The sequence below is a fragment of the Asterias amurensis genome, chromosome 15, assembly GCF_032118995.1.
Source record: "Asterias amurensis chromosome 15, ASM3211899v1".
Taxonomy (NCBI): domain Eukaryota; kingdom Metazoa; phylum Echinodermata; class Asteroidea; order Forcipulatida; family Asteriidae; genus Asterias; species Asterias amurensis.
Genome location: NC_092662.1, coordinates 11978063 through 12004400, shown reverse-complemented (window position 1 = coordinate 12004400; position 26338 = coordinate 11978063). Strand labels below are relative to the sequence as shown.

Below are 26338 nucleotides of genomic sequence, written 5' to 3'. Positions count from 1 at the left end.
TCTATTTAGGCTTAATAATAAGCTTGATCAGTGTTTGGAGTGAGCTTGAAAACCAGCCTCTTTCCATACCCGTTAAGTTCATTATACAAAGATCCTTTGATTAACAACTGTACTTCTATATACAAGGCAAATATCACTAATTTATAAATCTTATTTAGCAATCAATGGTCGCATATGGCAAGAGTAGCCGAGGTCCAACATTTTTACTGATGGCGTTTGATATAATTGCTCGTTACCCGCACGGCACAAACATAAACAAAAGCCCTGCGCACTCAAGTGGGTAATTGGAGGCTAACATTATTAGAGTGGTACGAGTACAGGGCAGTTATTTGAAAAGCCGTCCCGTCGAGAACTCAATTACGTTTACACAACCCGTAAGCGTTATGCATTCGTTCACTAGAATATTGAAGCAACTACATTGCTTTGCACCAACTGTTAGTTTTAAAAACACTATGAAATCATCTTGAGCGAGGGATTTGATTTTTTGTTTGTTTTGATTCTAATTTGATTCTGTGAGTTTCGTTTGTAGTTTTTTAATTTCGGATATTATCATAAGCTTCCCTTCCTGGGCTAAGCAAATGTTTAGATGTTGGAGGTTCAATTTGACTGTGAAAGTATCGCTATGATTGAACAAAACCTCAATGTGAACGACTTGGACGGTAAATTGGCATAGACCAACCCTGATTGGAACAATATTTAATCTTAGCCATATCTTAATTAGCGACGTCGTCTTCATTGTCGTTAACCTTGGCCACTGTTGGCAATATCTTTCGTGTTCAGAATACTTTGCGTAGAGTCCCTGTAAAAATCACATCAAAACAATTGCTAGAAAACATTGGTGAAAGCCATGGTGTATCATGACATGTGATTTAGTAACTTGCAACCGAAATACTTGCTCGAGGTTGTGGCTCGAGGTTGTTTTGGGCAAGATAAACGTAAGGGGTAAACAAATACAGTTATTATGGTTATTAATGTTATTCCGTCCGAACTTCTTTAAATATCATTACATGCTGCCCCAGACTCTCAAACAATCTCGGCTTTAAAATATTTCTATAAAGACATTGGACACTTTTGGTAATTGTCAAAGACCAGTCTTCTCACTTTGTGTATCTCAACATATGCACAAAATAACAAACCTGCGAAAATTTGAGCTCAATTGATCGTCAAAGTTGTGAGATAATAATGGAAGAAAAAAGCACCCTTGTCACACGAGGTTGTGTACTTTCAGATGCTTGGTTTCGGGACCTCAAATTCTAAATCCGTGGTCTCGAAAAGAAATTAGTGAAAAATTACTTCTTTCTCGAAAACTACGTTACTTCAAAGAGAGCCGTTTCTCACAATGTTTTATACTATCAACTTCTCTCCATTACTCGTTACCAAGTAAGTTTTTTTGCTAATAATTATTTTGAGTAATTACGAATAGGGTACGTTCACTGCCTTTAAATGATATTTCCCGGTTCCATGAGTGATACAGGCAGATAAATAATGTGCAATAAGTATAGACTTTTAGAAAAGGTCATCAGTCATGTTGCAGGCTGGATGGATTTGGCGAGTGTATTACTCCCTTCCTTAAAATACAAGCCCATTCCAACACACACACGCGGTGGTAGACTAGAAAATGTACACGGTTTCTATGCTACAGTTCACACAGATGACCTGCCTTATTACACCACAACACCATAACAGTGCCGTATACAAAAATGATCAATTGCTCGTTTTTATCAAATTTGTCTGGAGTTGCCCCTAACTAATAAAGCGTTAAGCACCAGATGGTCATGGCGTAAAGGCTACGTTATACTCAAGCATGTAAAAAATAATTTAGTTACAGATAGTACGGTCATTAATCAACTAGCCGATGTGGAAATAATATCAAACGCAGGGTATATGCCCACTGCACAAATGAATTGCGTTGCGTGCATACAAAATAGCGGCGTAATAATGAAGGACCCCACATAGACCGGTTTATTATCGTTGACAATTACTGCCACCTTTGCCATTCATCAACACAAAACAAATTTAAAACCAATCACTCAGAAAATGATGCAGGTTTTCAAACTGTGGTCAGGGAGAGGTCAGTAAATTTACTGGCTTTATTATGAAATAAACTCTCTATTATTAGTGGGTCGTGGTCAAGGTTGTTGTTGCCAGGATTTGCTAAAAGGGTGTCAAAATTTGCCAGAAACTAAAAAAGTTGTTGTTGCCAGGATTTGCTAAAAGGGTGTCAAAATTTGCCAGAAACTAAAAAAGTTGGCGTCCAAATAGTTCCCTATGTAGGCCTTAACAATTCATTAATTACATGTAAATAACGGCTAAAGCAGGCATTGGGGTGTCCAAAGGACACACTGAACCCCCCCCCCCACACCCCTGCATAACACTTCGGTGGTGCTAATGAATTCGCCTGTTTATTTTGTTGACAGTCCAAAGCGAAATCAGCAAAGAAACCAGATCGTCCAATGGCAGCAACAACAACAACAACAACAACAATGTGAGATGTTGTGCTGCATGTGGTTGTAAGATCATCGACAGGTTTCTTTTACACGCTGTGGATAGGTTTTGGCATACAGGCTGCCTGAAATGTACATGTTGCAGTGTTCAGCTTGGAGAAGTTGGACCTTCTTGCTTCTCTAAAGGGGGAATGATTCTCTGCAAAAAAGACTATATTAGGTAAGTATAGCAATTACTATAGTCTAGAATATCAAATAATAATGTGCAGAAAATAAAAAAGACTGTTGGAGTGTTGGACTACACTGCCACCCCCCCCCCGTTTGTCATGCTGTTTCTTTCATTGAACTGGCATTGACATTTCTATATGAAACATGCCAGTTATTGTCAGTGTAACGTTTCATTAAAGTCACCTGCAAGTGGTATTTTTTCAAAATGAAACTTTTGTCACTAACACATGTGTTTTGATGAGTGGAATGTGAATAAACAGTTAGTTAAGGTTTAAACAAATCAGTTCTTATGTTATTTACAAATTTAAGAGTAGACCCCGACCCGAGAGGGCGCTGTTCGTGACGTCAATCGAGGCAGACTTTGTCTGTAATGCGTAGAGTAAACACAATTGCAAAGTACATGTTTTTTTTTTCCGGCAATGCCTACCGGGTGTATTGCTGCTGAACGCAGAAAATGTACCAACTCACGACTTGGACGTACATGTACTTTGCACGTGTGTTTACTATACGCATTGCAGGCAAAGTCTGCCTCGATTGACGTCTCAAAAGGGGTAGGCGGAGTCAGCCCCCAAACTTTATATATTTTTTAAACATATAAATCGTGACAAACAATTACTAAAAAAATTGTTTTATTGTTCGTAAGCATATACTCTTATGTTTGAAAAGAAAAAAAATTCTATTTCCAGGTGACTTTAATGTCATTAAAATATAAGCCTACTCTGTATTGTTACACAAAATTTGTAAACTTTTTTTTGCTAAACGTGATCAGTTCTTCCCTGCAGTGAAACCTACAAACCAATAGCTTCTTCCAGTAAACCGATTGCAGTGTCGCGAGAACTCCAATTAGTGTGCTTTTTTTTGCATATCGTTGGGCATCTGTAATTTCTTATTTTTCCATCGAAGCCCCATTTTGTCTTCTGTTTATAAATAATGCATACAGTTGAGATATAATATTGGCTCATTGCCCATTATCTGCATAATCATTATTCTGTTATGTGCACCATTAATGCCGTTCTTCAGATACAGGTCGGGCATAGGTCTTTCGGCAGGGGGTCGGGATTTTGGACGTTTTTGAAGTTTAATACATTGTTGTTCCTCACATAGGCAAACAACAAGTTCAATTTTCATTGGATCTTTATCAGATTTGATTTTTATCTGCAGTTAGAAATTTCCTCTGTCGTAGTGCTTTTCAATTGTGGAAATGTTTGTTTTCTAAATCGATTCATAAAAAAGGGAATCTTTAAAAAAACAAACATTTTTTTGAGGATGGCTGTGTCTGCAGAAACAAAAATGGCGAGCGGGCCGGTGGTCTATAACATCATGCGCGGTAACCCGAACAGGAGTTTGAGGTAATAATGCCAGAGGTACGCATCATTGTCTTCGCTGACAATGAGGTTTCAAATCATATTTCTATTTCACTTTTTTACTTTCTTTGTCAACGAATGTTCGATACTACAAAATGTATAACGAAACTGCGTTCACCGCGAGCCTTTATTCTTGTACTTGACAGACCCACCCCTACAAGAAAAAACCGTTTTGACGTTTGTTACCAGTCCCTGCTTGATTACCACCACTGAACAGGGCCAACTTTCATGGCTCTGCTTACCGCCGAATTCTGCGCTTACGATCACCATTCCCCGCTTAATACGTGCAAGCGCCGAATTTCTGCGCTAGCTGTGCAATTCCAGTTTCGTTGAGTACGCAAGCGCAGAAGCCAAAATCCCCCGCTAATCAGTGAAATACGCTTGACGTAAGCGCGAAAAACCTGCTCCCGTAAGCGCCGATTTGTTTGCTTATACGGTAAGCAGAGCCATGAAATGTGGCCCTGATCTCATAACCAACTTATCCGATGCAAGGATGTAGTAAGACTCGATGCCAAATGAATTAGTCTGTAAAAGCTCCAATCTTAAAGGCCTGAACACCTTTGGTTGTCAATGACCATGATTTTCACTTCTATCCCAACAGGCATAAAATAGATGTTAAATTTGCATCGGGGATAAAGAATATTAATTTTTGTTTTTACCCATACACCGAAGTGTGTTAGCACTAGTATACTCGTACTTTCCCGAGTCCTGTTATATTTTTGCACAATTTTATTTTTTTGTACTTTCAGATGCCTAATAAAAGGCTTCAGGCCTGCAGTCTTTTGTAATTTGACTGAAAAATTACCCCTTTCTCAAAAACAACGTTATTTCGAATGGAGCCGTGTCTCACAATGTTTTATACTGTCAACAGCTCTCCATTACTCGTTACCAAGTATTAATTATGCCAAGTAACTATTTTGAGTAAATACTTATAGTGTTCAGTGCCTTTAAGAAAACGGTATAGTGTCGTGGAAGTGTCTTGGCCGAGCCGCTAAGAGCGCCGAATTTCAAACTCTGGTGTTTCTGTTCAGTAGAGTGTGGGTTCGAGCCCCGGTCGTGACACGTTTGTGCCTTAAGCAAGGCACTTAATCATTGCTTTGTCTATCGGATGGAACGTAAAGCCGTTGGTCCCGTGTGTTGTGTAGCCTAACGCACGTAAAAGAACCAAGTTGAACCGGTGTTCCTGGTTTTAATTGGCAGCATATTGCCAAATAAAAGTAACAATATTGGTTTAAAGACACTTCAGCCGATTTCACGAAACGCTCGGATTAACCCTAACTCGAGTTAGGACGAGTAACCCGTCCTAACTTAGGATGGGTTCAATGCGTCCTACGTATTTGGATATGGAACTGAACCCGACCTAAGTCCTAAGATTAATTCTATAAGTTAGGAAGAGTTTGGTGAAATCGACGCTGGACACCTTTTGTAATTGTCAAAGACCAGTCTTCTCACTTGGTGTATGCACAAAATAACCGGTGAAAATGTGAATTCAATTGGTCGTCGAAGTTGCGCGACAATAATGAACGAAAAAACACCCCTGTCACACGAAGTTGAGTACTCTTAGATGCTTGATTTCGGGAGGTCTCGAAATCAAATTCGTTGAAAATAACTTCCTTCTCGAAAACTACGTTACTTCAGAGGGAGCCGTTTCTCACAATGTTTTATACTATCAACAGCTCTCCATTGCTTGTTACCAAGTAAGTTTTTATGCTAACATTTATTTTGGGTATTTACCAATAGTGTCCACCACTGCCGTTAATTCTATACACACTCAAAAGCATTTTTAAGAAAATATAAATTATGCGTTAACTGGTAAAAGCATGCATCACATACAAACAAAGAATAACCATTAACAGGCAGGGGTGTGATAATGCGCTATATAAGAACTTAGTATTATTAATATTATTAACTCGTTGCACAACGCAAAGCGCACATAAATACCATTTCCACTTAATTTCTTGGTGTACTTTATTTTGACTCCCAAAATGGCGAACATAGGCATGTGGTGCAAGGCAATATCAGACATTCGATTTATGGAACTCATTACACAAGGCAAGGTGAACAATATGCGTCAACATAAAACATGTTGCATGAAACAGCCATGCTAGTTTTCACTGCAGGAGATAAGCTCAATTAATTATCTATATTTCAAGACGCTGCAAAATAGTTTAGCTAACAGCTTTTTGGGGAAAGTCTTCTATTATACCAACAATTTTTTCATTTGGTGTAAAATTAGACCGTCAGGCAGTTCCAAAGATATTGAAATAATGGGGATGATTTGTGGAAATACCCCTGTGTATTAATAACAATAACAATGTGAGCCTGCTAGCTCTGCTACCCGGTGCTGTTTGCTCATCGAATCTGGTCGGTTCAAATGTAATGTTCTGTTCTGAAAGAAATGTTGTGCAATCCTTGAAAACATGAGAGTTTGACGATTTCGAGATAATCTTAGACCTGTACATGAGACTTATCATCATTTACAAATCAATAACTCTGTGAATAGTCCAATCTGAATGGCCATGCGCGATGAGGTCTTGGCAGGCTTCTTATTCTCGCTACATTGCGATTTGAGAGCTCTTAGTGGGAACTAAAAGGACAGATGAAGCTATTTGAGATTCCATTCACCTAGAAGGACGAAGGACAACAATAGCATAGTGTTGGCAAGATACTAAAGAATGACCACCGTTGCAAGATGATACCCAGTTTATCAAAGGGAACTAAATGTGCAGTTATCTGGGGATGTGCTTTCACCTAGAATTATTTCGACGCCTTTCAATTACAATCATTCATTCAGCCTTTCGCCTTTGTGCTCATTTTCTTTGGACATTGATTCGTTTCCAATACTGGCCACAAAAGGTCATTGGTCTGCACCCTTAAGGATTTGTTGCAGTTGAGTGCAGATGTCTGGTTACAGCAATGTTTTAATACCTTGCCATCGAGGGTTTGCTGGCGATTTGTTTATCCTTATACAGACTGCCTATTTTGACAGCAGCAAGATTTCTCCTAACTTTTTAAAGGTTTTACTTTAAAGACATTGGACACCTTCGGTGTGGTGTATGCATACAATAACAAACCTGTGAAAATTTGAGCTGATCAATTTGTTGGTCGTCGAAGTTGCGAGATAATAGCGTAAGATAAAACACCCTTGTAACACGAAGTTGTGCGCTTTCAGATGTCTGATTTCGGGACCTCAACATCTAGTTCTGAGGCCTCGAAATCAAATTCAAATGTTTTATTGGAAAATAACTTCTTTCTCGAAAACTACGTTACTTCAGAGGGAGCCGTTTCTCACAATGTGTTATACATCACCAGCTTGCCATTACTTGCCACCAAGGTTTTATGCTTATAATTATTTTGAGAAATAACCAATAGTGTCCATGCCTTTAACACTCTCATGATTCATTAAATGTTCGCATTAAGAGAAAGACAACTTGGTTTGTATTATGAAGTGAAAGTGTTGAATGCAAAGCTTGTCGGTTCCGAAACAGACTTGTCTTCTCGGAGTTGATATCAATCAACAGAATGACGCACACATATTTCAATATTTCTAGGTCATAACACAATTGAATTCACATGTCACTACTAAGTGCAATTTAGAAGAAATTAATAAATCAGAAGCCTATAAGACCTGCCGCATGTTGATATGGTGTGCTAACTTGGAGCATGTTGTTACGACATGTTTTCAAATGAGCCACAATCTGAACGTTAAATTGGTATAACTTGTGCTTGGCCTACATGTATTTGACACTGGCTTAAGTACCAGAGTTTGCTGTTTGTTCCACACACTATCTGAGTCTGACAGCTGTGAGGTTTTCAAGAGTTTGTTATATATTCAGCAACAAGGATCTGACTATATAAGCATTTTAAATAAGGATAAAAAAGGGTGCCGTGTCGACTAGCTTGCGGCATATACGAATTGCTCCAGTGGATCTCTTGGGAAAGTTGAGAGTTGAGTAGTTAGTTAGCAAGCACGACAGTGCCTATAGTGTAGTGGTTAAAAGACGAGGTTTGATCTCAAGTCCATCAGCGGGCTCGCTTGGCCAGTCGGCCGCATCGTTTGGCCATCACGTCCATTATTTGCTAGCATCGATTGGTGTGTAGCACTCATAGCTTGCTGTATTAGTCTCTTGGTCTTTTCCCATGAGAGGGAGATCGCATTAGACAGCACACGTGTTCCCACAAGTAGCTTTCACCTTGCACTTGATGTTTATCTTCCATTAGTCAACCCACGGAGCAATTTCACTGTGTTGATGTCTGTGGCGTGCATTGAAGTTTTAATTTTCATTTCAACATTTTCAGAGGAAATCAGTCTAGGTCTACCAGTTTCCGAAATAAAGGTAACCCTCAAACCTAGATTTTAAACATGGCGCCTTTTCTGCAAACAGGAGTAATGGGGCGGAACAAGGATTGGAATGAAGTGTTTAGAGATATCCCAAGACAGTTTGGACTCTTCTCCATCAAGCACAACCTCTCGCACTTCCTCCACTTTACAATTACTTGGCCATCATGGAAGGGGACATTATGGCGACCTAGTCTACCGACCTGTTGGGACTTATTCCAATCTCATCTTCAATTTAAAAGGCATACAATCAGCACATGTCACTCTTTGAAAAGGAGAGGAATTTAAAAGCTTTCACCGCTCATTTCAATTATTAAAGAGTCATCGTATATGAATGCACACCCGTGCAAAGTGTTGAAATGTCCGCTATAAAAATCTGCATTTTGGGGTAGGTCGTGTAGTTGTCGTTGAGTAGATCATCGCGGACTCCTAAACCTATAATTATTGGAGTGACTGTTCGTATAATGCCTATTTCAATCATGCATACGTTGAGAGTTCTAGCGTTATTATTAAATGCGACGTGGACGGCTTAAAGTTTAATAATTTACGATTAGGATTTACAATGATCTTAATGTCCGAAATGAAGTGTGTTTATTGGAATGAGGGGTCGTGAGAATGACGCAGCCTCGGGCACGGTGTCTGTTATCATTCAATGATGGAAGACTGCTTTCTAGTGACATCACTACATGCAAATTGTATCAACATAAACCAATACACTGCAGTATCAAGCGGCAACCACACACTAGTCTAGCTATATATCAATAATCTCAGGTCGAGGGTACTAGACCTTTATCATGGTGCAGCCATCTTGAATTTTCCCAATTGATATAAATGTAACCAAATCGAGGCTAGAAGAAGAAACTAGTCTGGTTCCTTTTTGGAAGTGTCATGGCCGAGTGGTTAAAAGCACCGAATTCAAACTCTGGTGTTTCTGATCAGCAGAGTGTTTGTTCGAACCCCCACATGGTGCTATCAGAATTAGGTCTCATAATTCAAACGTCAAGTCCCACATCTTGCAGGAAATACTGTATGTTACAGCGCCAAGAGCGTCACTGAAAGACGGACATTTGCGCTATATAAGAAGCCACAGTTAATTAATTATTTATTTGCAAAATGATTATTAGCGTTCATTATTGTTATTCCGCACGAGGAACACGACCCAAAGATATACATCGATGTGCTAGACCTTCATTGTTACATTCTTCTTCTTTTCACGTTATCGTGTTTTACAATAATTGTCAATACATTGACAGCAGCAGTGATTTGTATACAGTTATTAACTGAATTAATTCCGATTTATGTATTGTCTTTATTGATTACAATTAAATACCCAACGGAACCGTCTCCTGTGTTATGGATCAGGACATAAACGACTGAACCCTATCCTTTACATGCACCAACGTAATAATTTGAATGGTACCATAATAGACAATAACTATCGTTTGCTGTATAGTGTGATTATTTGAATCCATTTGATTAAAGTTATTGAAAATGTTATCGACGGATGATCCACGATGTTTTCCTTCAGTGTCGAAGCTGACAGTTTTAGGCTGGGAATAAAGAATGAGCAATTGTCGTTGCAAGTCAAATTGCATCAGTCACTCAAATTTGATCGTAGTTTGTTTAATAAAGGCCCTTGTGGTACAAAACTGCATATGTATGTCTTTTTAGCAAACGAGAGCAGATTTTTCAGTGATCAAGTGCCATTGTTTTATTAAATGTCTTCATACCTATTCAGTTTTGTGATGCACTCATTTTTCAATAAATATAAGCCCTTGTGTAAGTGATGGGGGGGGGGGCACAAATATTATTCTCCTATCTCATGTTAAAACGTTGTATGTAAAATGACATTGTATTTGATACCCTTCTAGTACGAATTTTGTCAGCACCCTGAAACCTCCATTGACCTCACATTTAAAATAAAATGAGTCTGTCCATTTTGTGTACAGGAATTGTTTAGTTGATTCATGAATTTTAATGATATTCAAAAGTACTCTATCTATAGGAAAATAAGTTCGTCTCTCAAAAATTAAAATTCTCGTTTGGAATACCTCTATCAGATTTACTTGTGACTTGATTGACTCTTTTGCTTTGATAACTTTTCATCTATTTTGTTCCATTTTGTGCATTTGTGGTAAAAATGTTGGATTGCAAACAGTGCCATGAATAACTAATACACATTTGGATTATAGTTGCCGTATTTCTGTACGCTGTGTACAAGGTGCGCCAGTTATACTGTCATATATAATTCAGTGATACCTGTCGCCAGATCGCGACCTTTATCAACTAAAGTGCATTGCTATTCCCCAAGTTATATTTCCAGCGTAATGTGATCTTATCGCACGAAGCTTCAATGGGAAATGCAAGGCGTAGTGTCGTTATTGGTTCTGGACTTAAGTTGATTTGTCAGATGCGAAGGTTCGAATCCTGTATTGAGGCTTATGGCTTGCTATGGTCAAGATACTTGGATGGGTTGTATAGTGTCACCCAGATAAAGCATTGGCAATTTATGGAGACGCATATTGACAAACCGACGTCAAATAATTAGGGATTTGAGGCTTTTCTTTGACGTTTCCCATTTTCTTCAAGTAGGTGATGATGCATTTACATATTATTTCCAAGTTTATTTCAAAGAATTTTTGCTGTTCAACTTAAAAGGAAGGCAGGACGTGGATTTTAGTTTGACTTGTGTACTATTTTAACACAATATGAACAAAATTCATTAATCTGCATTGCATGCTGATGTACCAGTAAGGTTTGTTGTACATGATAATACCATCATATTAAAACACGACACAGATTTGTTTTAATTGTAAGTCTGTGTTCATTGAGATGGAAAAGACTGAAATTGGATTGACAAGCTGAAATTAACGTAGAGACTTGTGTCAAATGATTGAAGCAGACCCGTGCAATACTAAATGACAAGGGCATTGGGACAGTCTGTACGATCGTAGAGTGTGCAATAAAGATTGAGTGAGGTTTGATCGATGTTGGGAAGGACTGGCAAGGAGTTGATGAAATATGATGTTGACAGATATGTGCGCCAACTTAATATATTTTGTAATTTAGCCATCATGTCCTTTAATGCGGCCACTGTACACGTACAAAGCATTACGGTACGGTACGTACAGATTGGTCTCGTATTATTTGCAAAGACTATAGTACATAACGAGGCCAAGGAGTTCTACATAGTATGAGCGATAAGGTATGACGTCATTGATTGGAATTTTTTTTTTTCACATACCTTTTGGTGGCTCGATTGAGAGTTCCCTGTTTAGAGTAGTATCCATCTTACCTTGAAAACATAAATCTATTGGTCTTTAGTTTGCTATTGTTCACATTTCAACCCAAAAATGTACTAAGGGGGCCTAATTTATTAAAGCTGAACACTTATTGAGGTTCAGTGGAACACACATCTTAAAAGGGTGGATATACTTTGTAATATTTATTTGAATGAAAGAATGCACGCATTTCGTGTACAAAGTGCGAAATGTGTTATTTAACATACATTTTTAATAGAAACTAGATATTAATGTAACATTAAATATTTGCGAATCGTGACCGCCAATGTGCAAACATTTATGAAAGTTTGCCAAACTAGGTTTCATTTCACTTTAAGATGGCAATTTAATGAGCCCTTCTGGTATTGCATTGCACTGTGCTCGAAAGAAACTTCTTAAAGACACTGGACACCTTTGGTAATTGCCAAAGACCAGTCTTCTCTACTTGTGTATCTCAACATATGTCAAAATAACAAACCTGTGAAAATTTGAACTCAATTGGTCATCGAAAGTGTGAGATAATAATGTAAGAAAAACACCCATGTCACACGAAGTTGTGTGCTTTCAGATGCTTGATTTCGGGACCTCAAAATCTCAAGGTATCGAAATAAAATTCAAATTAGTGGAAAATACCTTCTTTCTCGAAAACTACGTTACTTCAGAGGGAGCCGTTTCTCAGTGATCGCTAACAAGCAAGTTTTTATGCTAACAATTATTTTGAGCAATTGCTAATAGGATCCAGTGCCTTTAAGTTAAAACGTTGAAAGTTACAAGGAATCTATGACAATCTCTCTCTAATGATGATTGCATTCAAAGGTTATTGACTTTACTTAATAATGATCGGGTTTAGCTCTAAAGGCTTTTGAACTATACAAACATGCATTTTTGTATTGGTTTTGGCCAAGGAGACATGTTTGTTTACACGTTGTGTTTTGACGGACTGGATGGTATAGATAATAATTGGGAGTACAGCATGGAGTGATATGAATGGGTATAATGAAGAAGCCTATTGTAAAGACGTAAAGCTCCCGTTGGCTGTCTTAGCTTGCCTAGTTTCCGGATCTTTGTGTTGATAGCTCTTAGTTTTATTAGTAGCCATAAGAACCACCTGTCTTCATTGCCTTTACACACCTGCCAACTTGATCTCGTCTAGCACTCGCAAATTACACTCTTTCAACATTACACTCTTTTCAGTCAATCTGAGCAAAGTGTCGGTATTAAAGAGAAATTATTAGCAGCTCTCACCAGCGCACAAATCGAAACAATGCATTGATTTAGCCATGATAGGTTTGTAAATTCCTAACTAGCTCCAGACTGGATTTGCGGCTCACAACATTTCATTCATCTGGCAGTTTGTAGTTTTTTGAATGACATACTTCATTTCCCCCTTTCTTTCTATTCACGTGCTGTTTTCTTATTTATTTGTTCATATCGTTAAGAGACATTAGACATCTTTGGTAATTGTCAAAGACTAGTCTTCTCACTTGGTGTATCTAAACATAATCATATCTGTACTAATTAACAAACCTGTTTGAATTCAATTGGTCGTCGAAGTTGCGAGAGAATAATGGAAGAAAAAACACCCTTGTCAAACGAAGTTGTGTACTTTCAGATGCTTGATTTCGGGACCTCAAAAAATCTAATTCTGAGGTCTCGAAATCAAATTCAAATATTTTAGTGGCTTGCTCGAAAACTACGTTACTTCAGAGGAACTGCGAGCCGTTTCTCACAATGTGTTACACTATCAAGTAAATGTTTATGCTAACAATTATTTTGAGTAAAAACCTCAGCTAAAATGTAGTAGGTGGGTTCTTGTTGTGGATGGAGTTCAACGTATATACGCACCAAGCTGTGATGTCAAAATCTTCATTTCCGTCACGGTCACGGCAATTTATTTATTGGATGGAATGTAATTGAGTCTGATTACTTATTGATCTATCATTATTGATTTGTTTGCCGAAACTAATAAGAGTCGGTGATCAGTCAATATTGTCTGTGATTGTATCGAGTGAGATTAGATAGGCAATATAGTAAGCATGCCGTGGGCCCTCAAGGCTTCATTTGATTGCATGTCATTATCGCATTGTCATCAAATATATCTCCGTTCTTCCATTACTCAGTTCTCTGGTATTACTGGATCTTAATTTCTTTAGCCATGAAACTTAATTCCATCTTCTCTTATGTACATCTCCGTGATTTCTTCGTTATAAAAATTGCAGCGAAAAAACCTGAAAAGTGTATTATGATATGTCGTAGGTCTGCATGAAGGTCTATGAACACACTGGCAGTTTAACTCTCAAAGGCACTGCAGCCGATTTCACGAAACGCTAGGATTAATCCTATCTTCGAGGTAGGACTAGGAACTCGTCTTAACTTAGGACTAATATTAAGGTTTGCATGCTACAGTGCAGGGCTAGGACTCGTCCTTAGTCCTAAGATACATCCTAAGTTAGGAAGAGTTTGGTGAAATCGACGGCTGGACACTATTGGTAATTACTCAAAATAATTGTTGGCATAAAAACTTACTTTGGTAACAAGCAATGGAGAGCTGTTTATAATATAAAACATTGGGGGAAACGGCTCCCTCTGAAGTAACGAGTTCTCGAGAAAGAAGTAATTTTCCACTAAAATCTTTGAGTTTGATTTCAAGACCCCAGAATTAGATTTTGAGGTCTCGAAATCAAGCATCTGAAAGCACACAACTTCGTGTGACAAGGGTGTTTATTCTTCCATTGTTATATCGCAACTTCGATGACCAATTGATTTCAAATTTTCACAAGTTTGTTATTTTGTGCATATGTTGAGATACACCAAGTGAGAAGACTGGTCTTTGACAATTACCAAAGGTGTCCACTGTCTTTAACGTGTAGGCCTGTACAAAAAACCAGTAGAGTCTTTTGGCATTATATGCTGACATTGACAAGAGACGACACAGTTTGTGGAGGTTTTTTTTAACAAGTTTTATTCCTTGTATTACTTTTATAATAATCTCCTTTAGCAATAATATATACACTTTGGCCCGAAATACATATTGCCCTTAATTACTTTCGCAGCTTCACTTTCACAGCAGTGTCACTGGGTATAATGTCTCTTAGCCGCAGCTTCATTTAATATCCTTTAATAACGATGTTGTCATGTCAGCTCATTGACGCGAATTGACGCTTTAATTGACAAGTCAGCAGAATGTTGTAATTTGTTTAACGGATGTAATGATTGCACTCTGGATAAAGAATACTCTCAGTTATCTGGCCCCCACTGGCGAGCACCTCTTTGTACATAGGTGCCCACTAGTCCTCACTATTGCTCTATGTAATGTGGGAGATTATGGGTTCCAATCCCGCCTAAGGTTTAGGCTGACTTGTTTATCTTTGCATGACTGGGACATCACTGAACAATGTAATTTAGGTAAACTATAGAATCCTATGCCATCCCAATGATGTAACAAAGGACACACAAATAACATTATGAGACGTCAGTTTCATAAAACTCATATACGACGCTATTCAAATGTTGAATGGATTAGTTTGGAGTCAATTAGCCATAATCAGATGGAGGAAGTGCAGAATGCATTTAGAAGGCTCAATTTTGTGTTTTGGATTACTGTAAGTGCCTGCGATGGATGCTGCAAGGTTATGGAGCAGCAGACTAGGGTCGTGCAAGGGAATTACGTTCAGCATAATGGACGTAAATTAAGGCGTCCACTCCATAAAGCGCGCTTCCAATAAATTACCTTATTATAGATTTATGTTGAAAGGTTATGCATTTTGTGAAATGGTTAATAATGAACACGTTGCAATTTTGCGTGTATCAGCATTGAAAGCTTAACGATGAAAGGCAACTTCATTATATTGGAGGCTGGGCGAGGAAAAAAAGAAAGAAAAAAAAACTGTTTCGGAAGAAAGCATTGATTATTGGAGTAATTATACATAAAATATGCGGGGCTGCTTGGAGCGACCAAACCAGCGTGTTGTTAGGCATTTACGGGACACGCTAAGCTTATACTTTGTTATGTTGGTTACTATGAGAACGGCCATTCTGCCTGTTGTTTAGGATTATGTGTAGCAGCTTTTTTTCTTCGACCTGGTGACACTATTTGTTTTATTTGATGAACGAGATGTTCTTCCTTCTCGTCTCTATTCTTTAAAACCCATTGGGTTAAACTGATGTAACTTATGTTTCTTTTTTTCTCTTTGGTAATGTTCAGGTTATTTGGTGTGAGTGGCGCATGTGCAGCTTGTGCTCAGCAGATCCCAGCTAGTGAACTCGTCATGCGCACACACAACAAGGTTTATCATCTTAAATGTTTCTCGTGTAGTTCGTGTCACATACAACTGGTACCCGGCGACAGGTACACATTGATCAACGGCAGCCTCGTATGCGAAAATGACCACAGTAAGCTCTTCAAAGCACATGGCATGACAACAGTTGCAGGGTTTAGGCCAGGTAATAAGGTGTGTACATTTTCTCATATTAGTAAATATATCAATGAAGACCAACTGAAGCCTGGTCCGCGAAAGCGAATTGAATACAAAATACTGTCTGTTTCTTGGTGTGGTCTCGTATTCTCTTAAATGTTGACAGAATGCGAGCCCGGTAAAACATCACAGAACTTCCTTATTATTGTAACCTTTGTTTGTGAAGACCCCAATAGTTTTATGAAAACAGTAAATTACCTCCAAATTGCAATCTATTGACTGTGTTTGTATTATGTCACCGAAAAGCCCGCCAGCCAGAACGCCAGTAAGTAGACCTTTTATGTACGCCGTAACATTGCGGTATCCCGAAAGCAAAATGAGAGAACAAACTATACTTTCACCAGTTATAATGAAGTCCCCTAATTTCGAAATGCCCACTCCAGAGAGTAATTCTTGGCAGTGTTCCCTGCCCCTTTTTTTCTTAATATTAGATAGTTAAATCAAAATGTCAAGATGGAATTCTTCTTTCGATGGAATCTTATTCAAGCAAGCAAAATACATGGTAAATCGATGGCATGGTTTACACATGGCACAACAACAGCTGAATGTGGGAGACTGAAATCTTAATGAGTATTTTGTCCAAATTAATCTATGTCATGCTTTACTCTTAATATCTACATCATCCATTCGTTAGCCTTATGACAATGTGTTATGAGTGTAAGTGTACATGCATTTGCCAGCATAGTTTACTCACTGTCACTGGGTCATTGACAGAGTGCCCGCAATACAAGGCTTTCGCCTACCGGCTATATTTGCATCTTGCGAGGTATTGGGTTCTCAATTAGCCATATGTAGGTGTGTAGATTTCCTATCGGCTGTAATTATGCCCTGAAATTACCTGGCAAATTATGCTGCATTGTACGTAGCTGCAGGATAACGTGTGGTTTAGCATGCAAGTTAAATTAAACCCGAGACTTCTTCACCTAACGTTGCCTTTTAAATGTCGCCTCTATCCCGTTTGGAATTGGAGTTGTAAAACGTTGAGAAGGGCTCGGTTTGTTTATGAAGGGCTGAACACAGGAACACCTCGGGAAACCCGATATGAATTAATAACCTACACTGACCTGTACAAAAAGAATATAAACAGGTTTATCAACAACAATCTTATACGTGAGAACATAAATATAGACTTATTATACCAAGTTGGTTCATATATCAGTATGCAAGTCAGTAGTGAAGCTACAATTTGCATTTTAAGCCCGCTATTTATTGCACATCTCGATGGAGCCCAAAGGAAAGTCCAGATAAGAATACCTTTATTGTCCTCCATTAGTGCTGTGAATAAAACAATACAATAACAAACCCACGATAACAGCTTTATCTATCCTTCCATACTTGGATACAACGATATTATGATTTTAACATTTTACCCTTTAAATAATTGAATAAGACTTGATATCGATCGATTGAATGTGAGAAATAAAGTAATTGAAGCTGATATGTGAAGTGACCTTGTATATGAAATGGGGCCAATATAGTCATATCTTGTATAATGTGATGTGGAGATAAACAGGAAAATGTAAATGTTGTCGGCTTGGCAAGGCGGTACACTAATACATCGTCTTGTGTACGAGTTGCGTCAAAACAGCTTCTTCTATTAACTACAATTTTTCATTTTCCCCTTTTTGGTTTATATTTATTGCAACTTTTCATGAATTTGTACGTTCATATCATGGGGGCTTTTCCATAAAATACATCTGGACAAATAAAGTAGAAAACAAATGCATTTTCATAAAAAAATAAATAAAAATACACACAGTAATAGAATAAGTTTTTAGTAAATAGCACGATTCAATGACGGTACATACCTCCACACAGATCTAATTTGGGTTTTTGAGATGGCTTGTTTTCATGAGCGAAGCACTTTAGCATTTTAAAAGAAAACCTTTGTGATGTAACGTGTTTATGTTCATGACCCAGTAACAAAACACTTACACGAATGGCGTCAGTTTGATGATATATATGTTTAAAGGAACACGTTGCCTTGGATCGGACGAGTTGGTCTATAACAAGCGTTTGTAACCGTTTTTTTTTTAATAATTAATGCATATGGTTGGAAAGATGTTTTAAAAGTAGAATACAATGATCCACACAGGTTTGCCTCGAAATTGCGTGGTTTTCCTTTTACTGTGCGAACAAACACGGTCGGCCATTTATGGGAGTCAAAAATTTGACGCACATAACTGGCCGACCGTGTTAGTCGACGAGGTAAATGGAAAACCGTGCAATTAAGAGGCATGTTTGTGTGGATCATTGTATTCTATTTTTACAGCATCTTTCTACCCATATGCATTTTATTAAAAAACGATTACAAACGCTTTTCAAAGACCAACTCGACCGATCCAAGGCAACGTGTTCCTTTAACTGGTCACAATGAAACACACAACACGATGTTAGCTAAGAGATAATTTATTTTTAATTATCTACCATATATTGCAATCGCTATCGAAAGGTACCAAGTTAAGAAATAATCTTGTGATTATGACGTAATTTTTGGTGTTTTTCCTTTGATAAAGATTTAACATTTTTATATCAAATGCCTAAGCAATAATAGCATTTCTGAACGAACATCGTGAGATATTCTGATGAATCCTTATAATAGTTTGGGCTGAAGTTGTAAATTCCACATGGACTATACACTGAGTAATATCTGCAGCGTGCTAAAATCTGTTTAATATTAAATATTTTCATGTGGTAAATAGTATACCCTTGAAATTGGAGCGACATTAATTTGATTCGATTGAGCGCGCATTGTTAATTTTTGGGTCACTTCGATCGTTTAACCACCTGCATGGAACGAGCGAAGTGGGTGAAAAGTAAATGAAGTTGATATATAACCAAACTGTACTTCCACTGACGTGCTTAACAAACATGATGACTACTGTATATGCACAACGACCCAAATAAAGTCCGTGTTTCTTTGCATTATATAAGATTTAGTTATTACGAGTTTGATGGCATATAGTGCAATCGTGGTTGGTTGGGGTTGTTATAACCCGTCTGGTTTAGAACCTACTTAATTATGTCCAGTATGCAGTCAAATAGTGAGGACCCAGTCTGGTTTAGGACCTAGCTGATATGTCCAGGGTGCAGTCAAAGATTGAGGACCCAGTCTGGTTTATGACCTAGCTGATATGTCCAGTGTAGAGTCAAAGATTGAGGACCCAGTCTGGTTTAGGACCTAAATGAGATGTCCAGGGTACAGTCAAATAGTGAGGACCCAGTCTGGTTTAGGACCTAGCTGATATGTCCAGGGTGCAGTCAAAGATTGAGGACCCAGTCTGGTTTCGGACCTAGCTGATATGTCCAGTGTACAGTCAAAGATTGAGGACCCAGTCTGGTTTAGGACCTAGCTGATATGTCCAGGGTGCAGTCAAAGATTGAGGACCCAGTCTGGTTTAGGACCTAGCTGATATGTCCAGTGTACAGTCAACGATTGAGGACCCAGTCTGGTTTCGGACCTAGCTGATATGTCCAGTGTACAGTCAAAGATTAAGGACCCATTCTGGTTTAGGACATAGCTGATATGTCCAGGAAACAGCCAAAGATTGATGACCCAGTCTGGTTATATAGGCCCTAGCTGTTATATTCAGGGTACAGTGATGATCCAGTCTGGTTTCGGACCTAGCTGATATGTCCAGTGTACAGTCAAAGATTGAGGAACCAGTCTGGTTTGGGAACTAGCTGATATGTCCAGTGTACAGTCAAAGATTGAGGACCCAGTCTGGTTTATGACCTAGCTGATATGTCCAGTGTACAGTCAAAGATTGAGGAACCAGTCTGGTTTGGGAACTAGCTGATATGTCCAGTGTACAGTCAAAGATTGAGGACCCAGTCTGGTTTGGGACCTAGCTGATATGTCCAGGGTGCAGTCAAAGAATGATGACACAGTCTGGTTTCGGACCTAGCTGATATGTCCAGTGTACAGTCAAAGATTGAGGACCCAGTCTGGTTTAGGACCTAGCTGATATGTCCAGTGTACAGTCAAAGATTGAGGACCCAGTCTGGTTTAGGACCTAGCTGATATGTCCAGGGTGCAGTCAAAGATTGAGGACCTAGACTGGTTTCGGAAACCGAGCTGATATGTGAACCAGACCTAACTGTGTCATCATTCTTTGACTGCACCCTGAGCATCTCATTTAGGTCCTAAATCAGACTGGGTCATCACTGTACCCTGAATATATCAGCTAGGGCCTATATAACCAGACTGGGTCAAAGATTGAGGACCCATTCTGGTTTAGGACATAGCTGATATGTCCAGGGTACAGTCAAATATTAAAGGACCCAGTCTGGTTTAGGATCTGGCTGATATGTCCAGGGTGCAGTCAAAGATTGAGGACCCAGTCTGGTTTAGGACCTGGCTGATATGTCCAGTGTACAGTCAAAGAATTATGACACAGTCTGGTTTAGGACCTAGCTGATGTGTCCAGTGTACAGTCAAAGATTGAGGACCCAGTCTGGTTTAGGACCTAGCTGATGTGTCCAGTGTACAGTCAAAGAATTATGACACAGTCGGGTTTAGGACCTAGCTGATATGTCCAGTGTTCAGTCAAAGAATTATGACACAGTCTGGATCAGGACCTAGCTGATGTGTCCAGTGTACAGTCAAAGATTAGGGATCCAGTCTGGTTTAGGACCTAAATGATATGTCCTGGGTATAGTCAAAGATTAGGGATCCTGGGGTCGATTTCACAAAGAGTTAGGATATACAAATTGCATGGATAGTCCTAAGTATAGGACGAGTAACTGGTCCTAACTCGAGATAAGACTAGTCCTAACCCTTTGTGAAATCCACCCCAGTCTGGTTTAGGACCTAGCTGATATGTCCAGTGTACAGTCAAAGATAGTTGAGCGTGTGATTGGAGGGACTAGATTTTGCAGATATTATACGTATTTTTAGAATAGAGTCAGTCTTTTAACACATCTTCTCTATTGTCCATCCAATATCTTCTGCCATGTCAGTCATGATGTTTCTCCTGCTGTAGTTTATTCTTAGTGTCGTCTCTGGTTAGCCATTGTGCTTGGTTTGAAAAGGGTCTCAGACTTTATTTCAGCATAGGTGTCATCAGTGAGTATAAACTATTATAGGCTTTGCTGTATTTGTGTATTGCAGCATAGGTCTCTTCAGTGAGTAGGCTTGGCTATTCCAGCTTAGGTCTCATCATCAGTGAGTTGGGTGGCTGTTGATTTTGTTGCCGTGTGAATACGATTAGCCTTGGTGATATCTTTCTGAATGTTGGGATGGATGAAGTCGTTTCTAAATTATAGGCATGTGTAAATAGGGTTCGTCGATATGAGTCGAAACCATTTTGTGGAAAAGGTTTATGAAGTCCGTGTAATGTTAATTCCTAAAGTTGAAAAACGGGAAATTAGTTCGAAACTGCATGTCGAAGATTACCCTCCCATCACAACCACAAGCTAACCCCACCCCTTCGAAACCAAGTAACACCAGCAACAAAACAGTTGAACTTTTACAAACTATATCAAGTTGAAACCAATCGGGGTTTAAAACAAATAAGAGAAAAACATTGTTTCCTTTATAAGCACTATTGACACGTGACTTTCATGACTTATTTTGATTGGTTTAATAATGGAGCTGGCATGAGGGTACACATCTGCCTCCCATACTGCTATATTAAAGAGCCAGTATTGACCGTCAATTCACCATGGACTTGATTAATAACACCTCCGTTTGGATTATTAATTGAGTGATACGATATTGCCGCACTCTTAATTGGGCCAATTCCAAATTGTTCCAGGGACTGGCAGCCTCACGGGGGAATCAAGTCGGCGGGCATTGCATTTATCCACGCTATAATTGGATAGATTTAAATCAACACACTCCATGCAAATACCCCTATGTTGTCTGCCTATTATGCAGTTCTGCTTGTGTATAAGCATCCACTGCGCTGTGAAACAACAGTAATGCATTGGTTGCATTGCGTTGTAAGAAGTCATGTGTATGTTTTGTTTGATTGAAAATTGAAAAAGAAATGTTTACCGATTAATTTTGTTAGTATTTATTTTAAACCTTTAGACATTTTAATGAATAGATTATAAAATGCAACTACACACTAACAAAAGTTAACAATTACATGAAGAGTAGTCTAATAATTATAGCAAGCATACAAAAAAATGTGTAAATATTTTACAGTGTTTGTTTTTTATTTCTTTACTTAATACTTTCATTTTGGGGGTTTGTACAAATGCACTACTTTTGATAAGCTTTGTGCACGAATTGTTATTTGTTTCGAGACTAGAAATTCATGCTGAAACATTGATTTTGGCCGATGGTGTAAAACTTGCTACTCAACCAGTATTAATTGCATAAACTTTGTCTTCCATTTTATTGTAAACATAAGCAACTAATACCCTACGGCCTACATGGAAATTTGTAGTCCTTCATTGGCTACATCATACTGCAAAATAATAAAACCATAAAACTGTCTGATTGTATAAGTCTTGGCGCATTAGAGTTCTGTGACAGTTTGAATGACGTAGTGAGCGATTTACCGACCGACCGAACTCAGCAGCTTTATGCAAACTACTCTTAGGCCTACCTCAAACCCACCATTGTGGTATTCCCCTGGTAGAATGTATGGTCGACCAACTAGTTCATATCCTGCTTTATTATTCTTCAAAGATTATTACCAGAAAATATAGAGATTTGGGGCCGCCGGGTTTAGAGTTTGTTTTCGCGATTATGAAGCTCATGATTGAGCAACGTAATATGGTGCCATCACGCGCTGGACTTGGAGAAGTCTCTAAACGAGTTATGTTTGGGTCTTAATCAAATAACTCGCAATGGAAAATCTTGATGTATTCTCTATGAGATGTTTGTCAATGCAGCACTTGTCTTAAAGCAAGTTCGATAGCGTTCAAACTAGGCTCAGTTAGTGTGATCCCTGAGCGCCCTTGGCCCAGCGCTAATGGCAAACGAATAATGACTCGTCCAAGCAAATTACGCCCGTGGTCCCTTGTGTGCCACCCTACATCTATTGCATCAATATTGGATGCAGCCAGTAATTGAGTGGAGAGTTGTGTTAGCTAGGAGACGCTGTCAAGCGATCCATCTCTTGATTTTCATGACTGGCAAGTGTTGTCTAGAATAACGTGCAACCTCTATATTTACTGTATCATTATCATTTGTCACAAGTTTTCTGTATCTTTCCAACTCCTTAACCATTGTTGAATAGTTGGATGTTCTTCCTATTGGATTGATTGAACATGCATTATGATGACGCATCGTAGCTACGGCGCCAGTGAGTGGTTAGTGGCTGTCGGCACCACGTATATACATGTATTAAAAACATCAAATTAAAGCACTCAGAAATGCCCACAATTCCGATGTAAATGTAGGAGATGGCTCACCTCTCTGTTTAGCGATTGGCCGTTCCTCTCATCCGGCACTACTTCAATTTGACTCGGGTCGCATTAACTCGCCATCCACTTAAACTAACCAACGTCTCCGGGATTAATAATGGGCCTATTAATGGCGCCCATGAGAGCACCTGCCGTTAAAAGCAATATTATTTCACCTTTATCAAACATGTCTTGCAAGTACTTTACTCCAATCTATTGTCCTGTCAATAAACGTAGTATGTGCTCAGATTGTTTAGACTTAACGATTTGTTTAATACAACGATATTTAAATTAATTTCATCCTAGCATACAGAAAAACAGTATTGTCAACAAAAACAATGTCCGTTTAATTGCTAAGTTTACTCATTAAGCTTTTCCTGTATACCTGTTTATGACAGTGTATCAACGATTGCAGTTTGAATCCATGGCGTTATGACTACCTGGGACTAAAAGCAATTTCATTTCAGATATCAGCCTTAATTGCCAATTAAATAAAATATGGATCGCGCGAAAAAGCAATCCACCGTCGGCGCCAAGTGATCACGTGATTTGACAGAGGAAAAACTACCCGGCCACGCGTGAAATGAATATGTAAATTCATTTCATATATTTCTGTTAAACTTTTATTAATTTGTAATGATTGGCACTGCTCTCGGTACGTGAATTTGACGCGTACGATGAATTGCCTATTTAAATTGGAATCTAGTCTTATATTACAGTTGAGGAGTATTGGCGTGTTTGTAGTGATGGCTGGTCATGTCATGCGTGCAGTCTTTGGTCTAATGACTCAAAAACGAGCTCAAATACTTTCTATTATTCATGTCAAATGAAAATGTGGCACAGACACAATTTCTATTGTAAAGTGAGTAAATAATCTTACTGAACAAAGGAGAGAGTAAAATTCAATGTTTTTGTTCTGAGCTGTATAAACCATGCATGGGTAATTAATTCAAATGACTGTCATGTTAATATAGATAACGAAATATGACACAAAGGTAAATAAGATTCCAACAGTGGCGTCTTGAGAAACGAGCAAAAACGTAATTGAATACTTCTCATTGAGATGTCGATATTATCACAATTTAAATGATGTGTTAACTTTATCGAATGTATGAACTAGTACCATTGCTTTACCATCAATACAATGACGTAACCAACCACATCAGATGTTTTGTTTGAAAATAAAATGAGTACTCATGTAATGATGCAACATCCTTTTTAAGAACAAAAGTTTCTTCCTTCAAGTCTTAATTCTGACAATATGATCGGAATATAATGTATAAATGATGCAACACACCTTTTTCATAAACAAAAGTTTCTTCTTATCTCCCCAAATTTTACGGAATGGAAATCATTCATTCAATTCGGTGCAGACGTTTTCCAAGAAAATTAGGTTTGAATATTACCCGTTTTTTCCCGAAGTGTTAAGTTTTCCATCGCATGACCAGGAAAGGAGCTACAATGTGAGTCAAACCTTCCAGCATTGCAAATTAATGTTATGCCTGGCATGGGGGGGGGGTTCATGGTTCCATCTCATCCAAAGTAAAATAATTATAGTAGTATATTCTTTTATAGTAACCAACTTCTTTAATTGATTTTTTAAATCATGTTTACACAGGTCTGTTGAGGATGGAACTTGGTAGATTGTGAGGAAGGCCAGCCATGAATTGACACTAAATCCTACAAGAAAGACCGCTGCAAACGATTGAAGTGACACACAATGGACACACGAACACATAGAGTCAATGGACACAATGAACAATGCTGTACTCGTCTATTATGTTGTGTTGTCACATCTTTTCATACATGGACCAAGGTTGAACTTTATTGATGAGATGTCATCATTTACATTAATCAAGATAATGTAACCCAATTTGTCTACAAGACTATGGGACTCGCCATCTTGAGGCATTGACCAACACACAACTGAATATCATGGAAGGGAACTTACAATACCTTGTATATTTGTTACAAAAATGAATTGTTTGTGTTGATATTACCATCCCCATGAGTGTTCCTGTATGTATATACTGATCATTAATTAAATGAAATTAAACTACAAAGTGATAAAACAATACCACATAGAACAATAGACCTTTATCACGGTGTGGTCATCTTTAATTTACTCTATTCCAACTCATTGTAACTAAATTGAGGCTGGACGAAATAATAGTCTGGTGCCATGCCGCTGCGCAATGAATGTTAGCATTCATTACTGTTGTTGGAAACAGGGAACAGTGACAGCGTGATAAAGGTGTATGGAATGAGTAAGTGCTATCAATATGAAAGTGAGATCCAAACCAAGTTGTGGCATGAGGCCGGGTTCAGCGTGGTGTACAAGAAATCGGTCAAAACAATGGATCTGCCTTCTTGCATGTGCCATAATCCTTGGACTTTCTGGACAGATGGATTTACCTTTTAAACCCACTTTATCTTTGATGATATCATATAGATGATAGATCTATAGACCAACGTTTTCAGAAATTTCACAAAAAAACTGAAAAACAAATTGCACTTAATTTGAGTCTATTCTTTACAGACAATACTTTTGTTAAAGGAACACGTTGCCTTGGTTGAGACGAGTTGGTCTATAAAAAGCGTTTGTAACCATTTTTTATAAAATGCATATGGTTGGAAAGATGTTTTAAAAGTAGAATACAATGATCCACACAAGTTTGCCTCTTGATTGCGTGGTTTTCATTTTACTGTGCGAACTAACACGCTCGGCCATTTATGGGAGATAAATGGCCGACCGTGTTAGTCGACTGGTAAAAGGAAAACCGTGCAATTTCGAGGCATGTTTGTGTCGATCATTGTATTCTACTTTTTAAACATCTTTCTAACC

The 26338-nt window shown here is 38.4% G+C and overlaps 1 protein-coding gene across 3 annotated transcripts in view; it reads left to right on the top strand.

The window, feature by feature from the left end:
* LOC139948259 (LIM domain transcription factor LMO4.2-like) overlaps positions 1 to 26124 on the top strand; it is a 64165-nt gene extending 38041 nt beyond the window's left edge. For 2 of the 3 annotated variants that reach the window (XM_071946354.1, XM_071946355.1), the window contains 3 exons: positions 2418 to 2664; positions 15861 to 16099; positions 25112 to 26124. In XM_071946354.1, coding sequence (XP_071802455.1) covers positions 2418 to 2664; positions 15861 to 16099; positions 25112 to 25143 — 518 coding nt within the window. In that variant the 3' untranslated portion in view covers positions 25144 to 26124. Of the gene's footprint in view, positions 1 to 2417; positions 2665 to 15860; positions 16108 to 25111 lie in introns of all 3 variants that reach the window. The other variant, XM_071946356.1, reaches the window with a different exon arrangement.
* Positions 26125 to 26338: the final 214 nt, after the last annotated feature.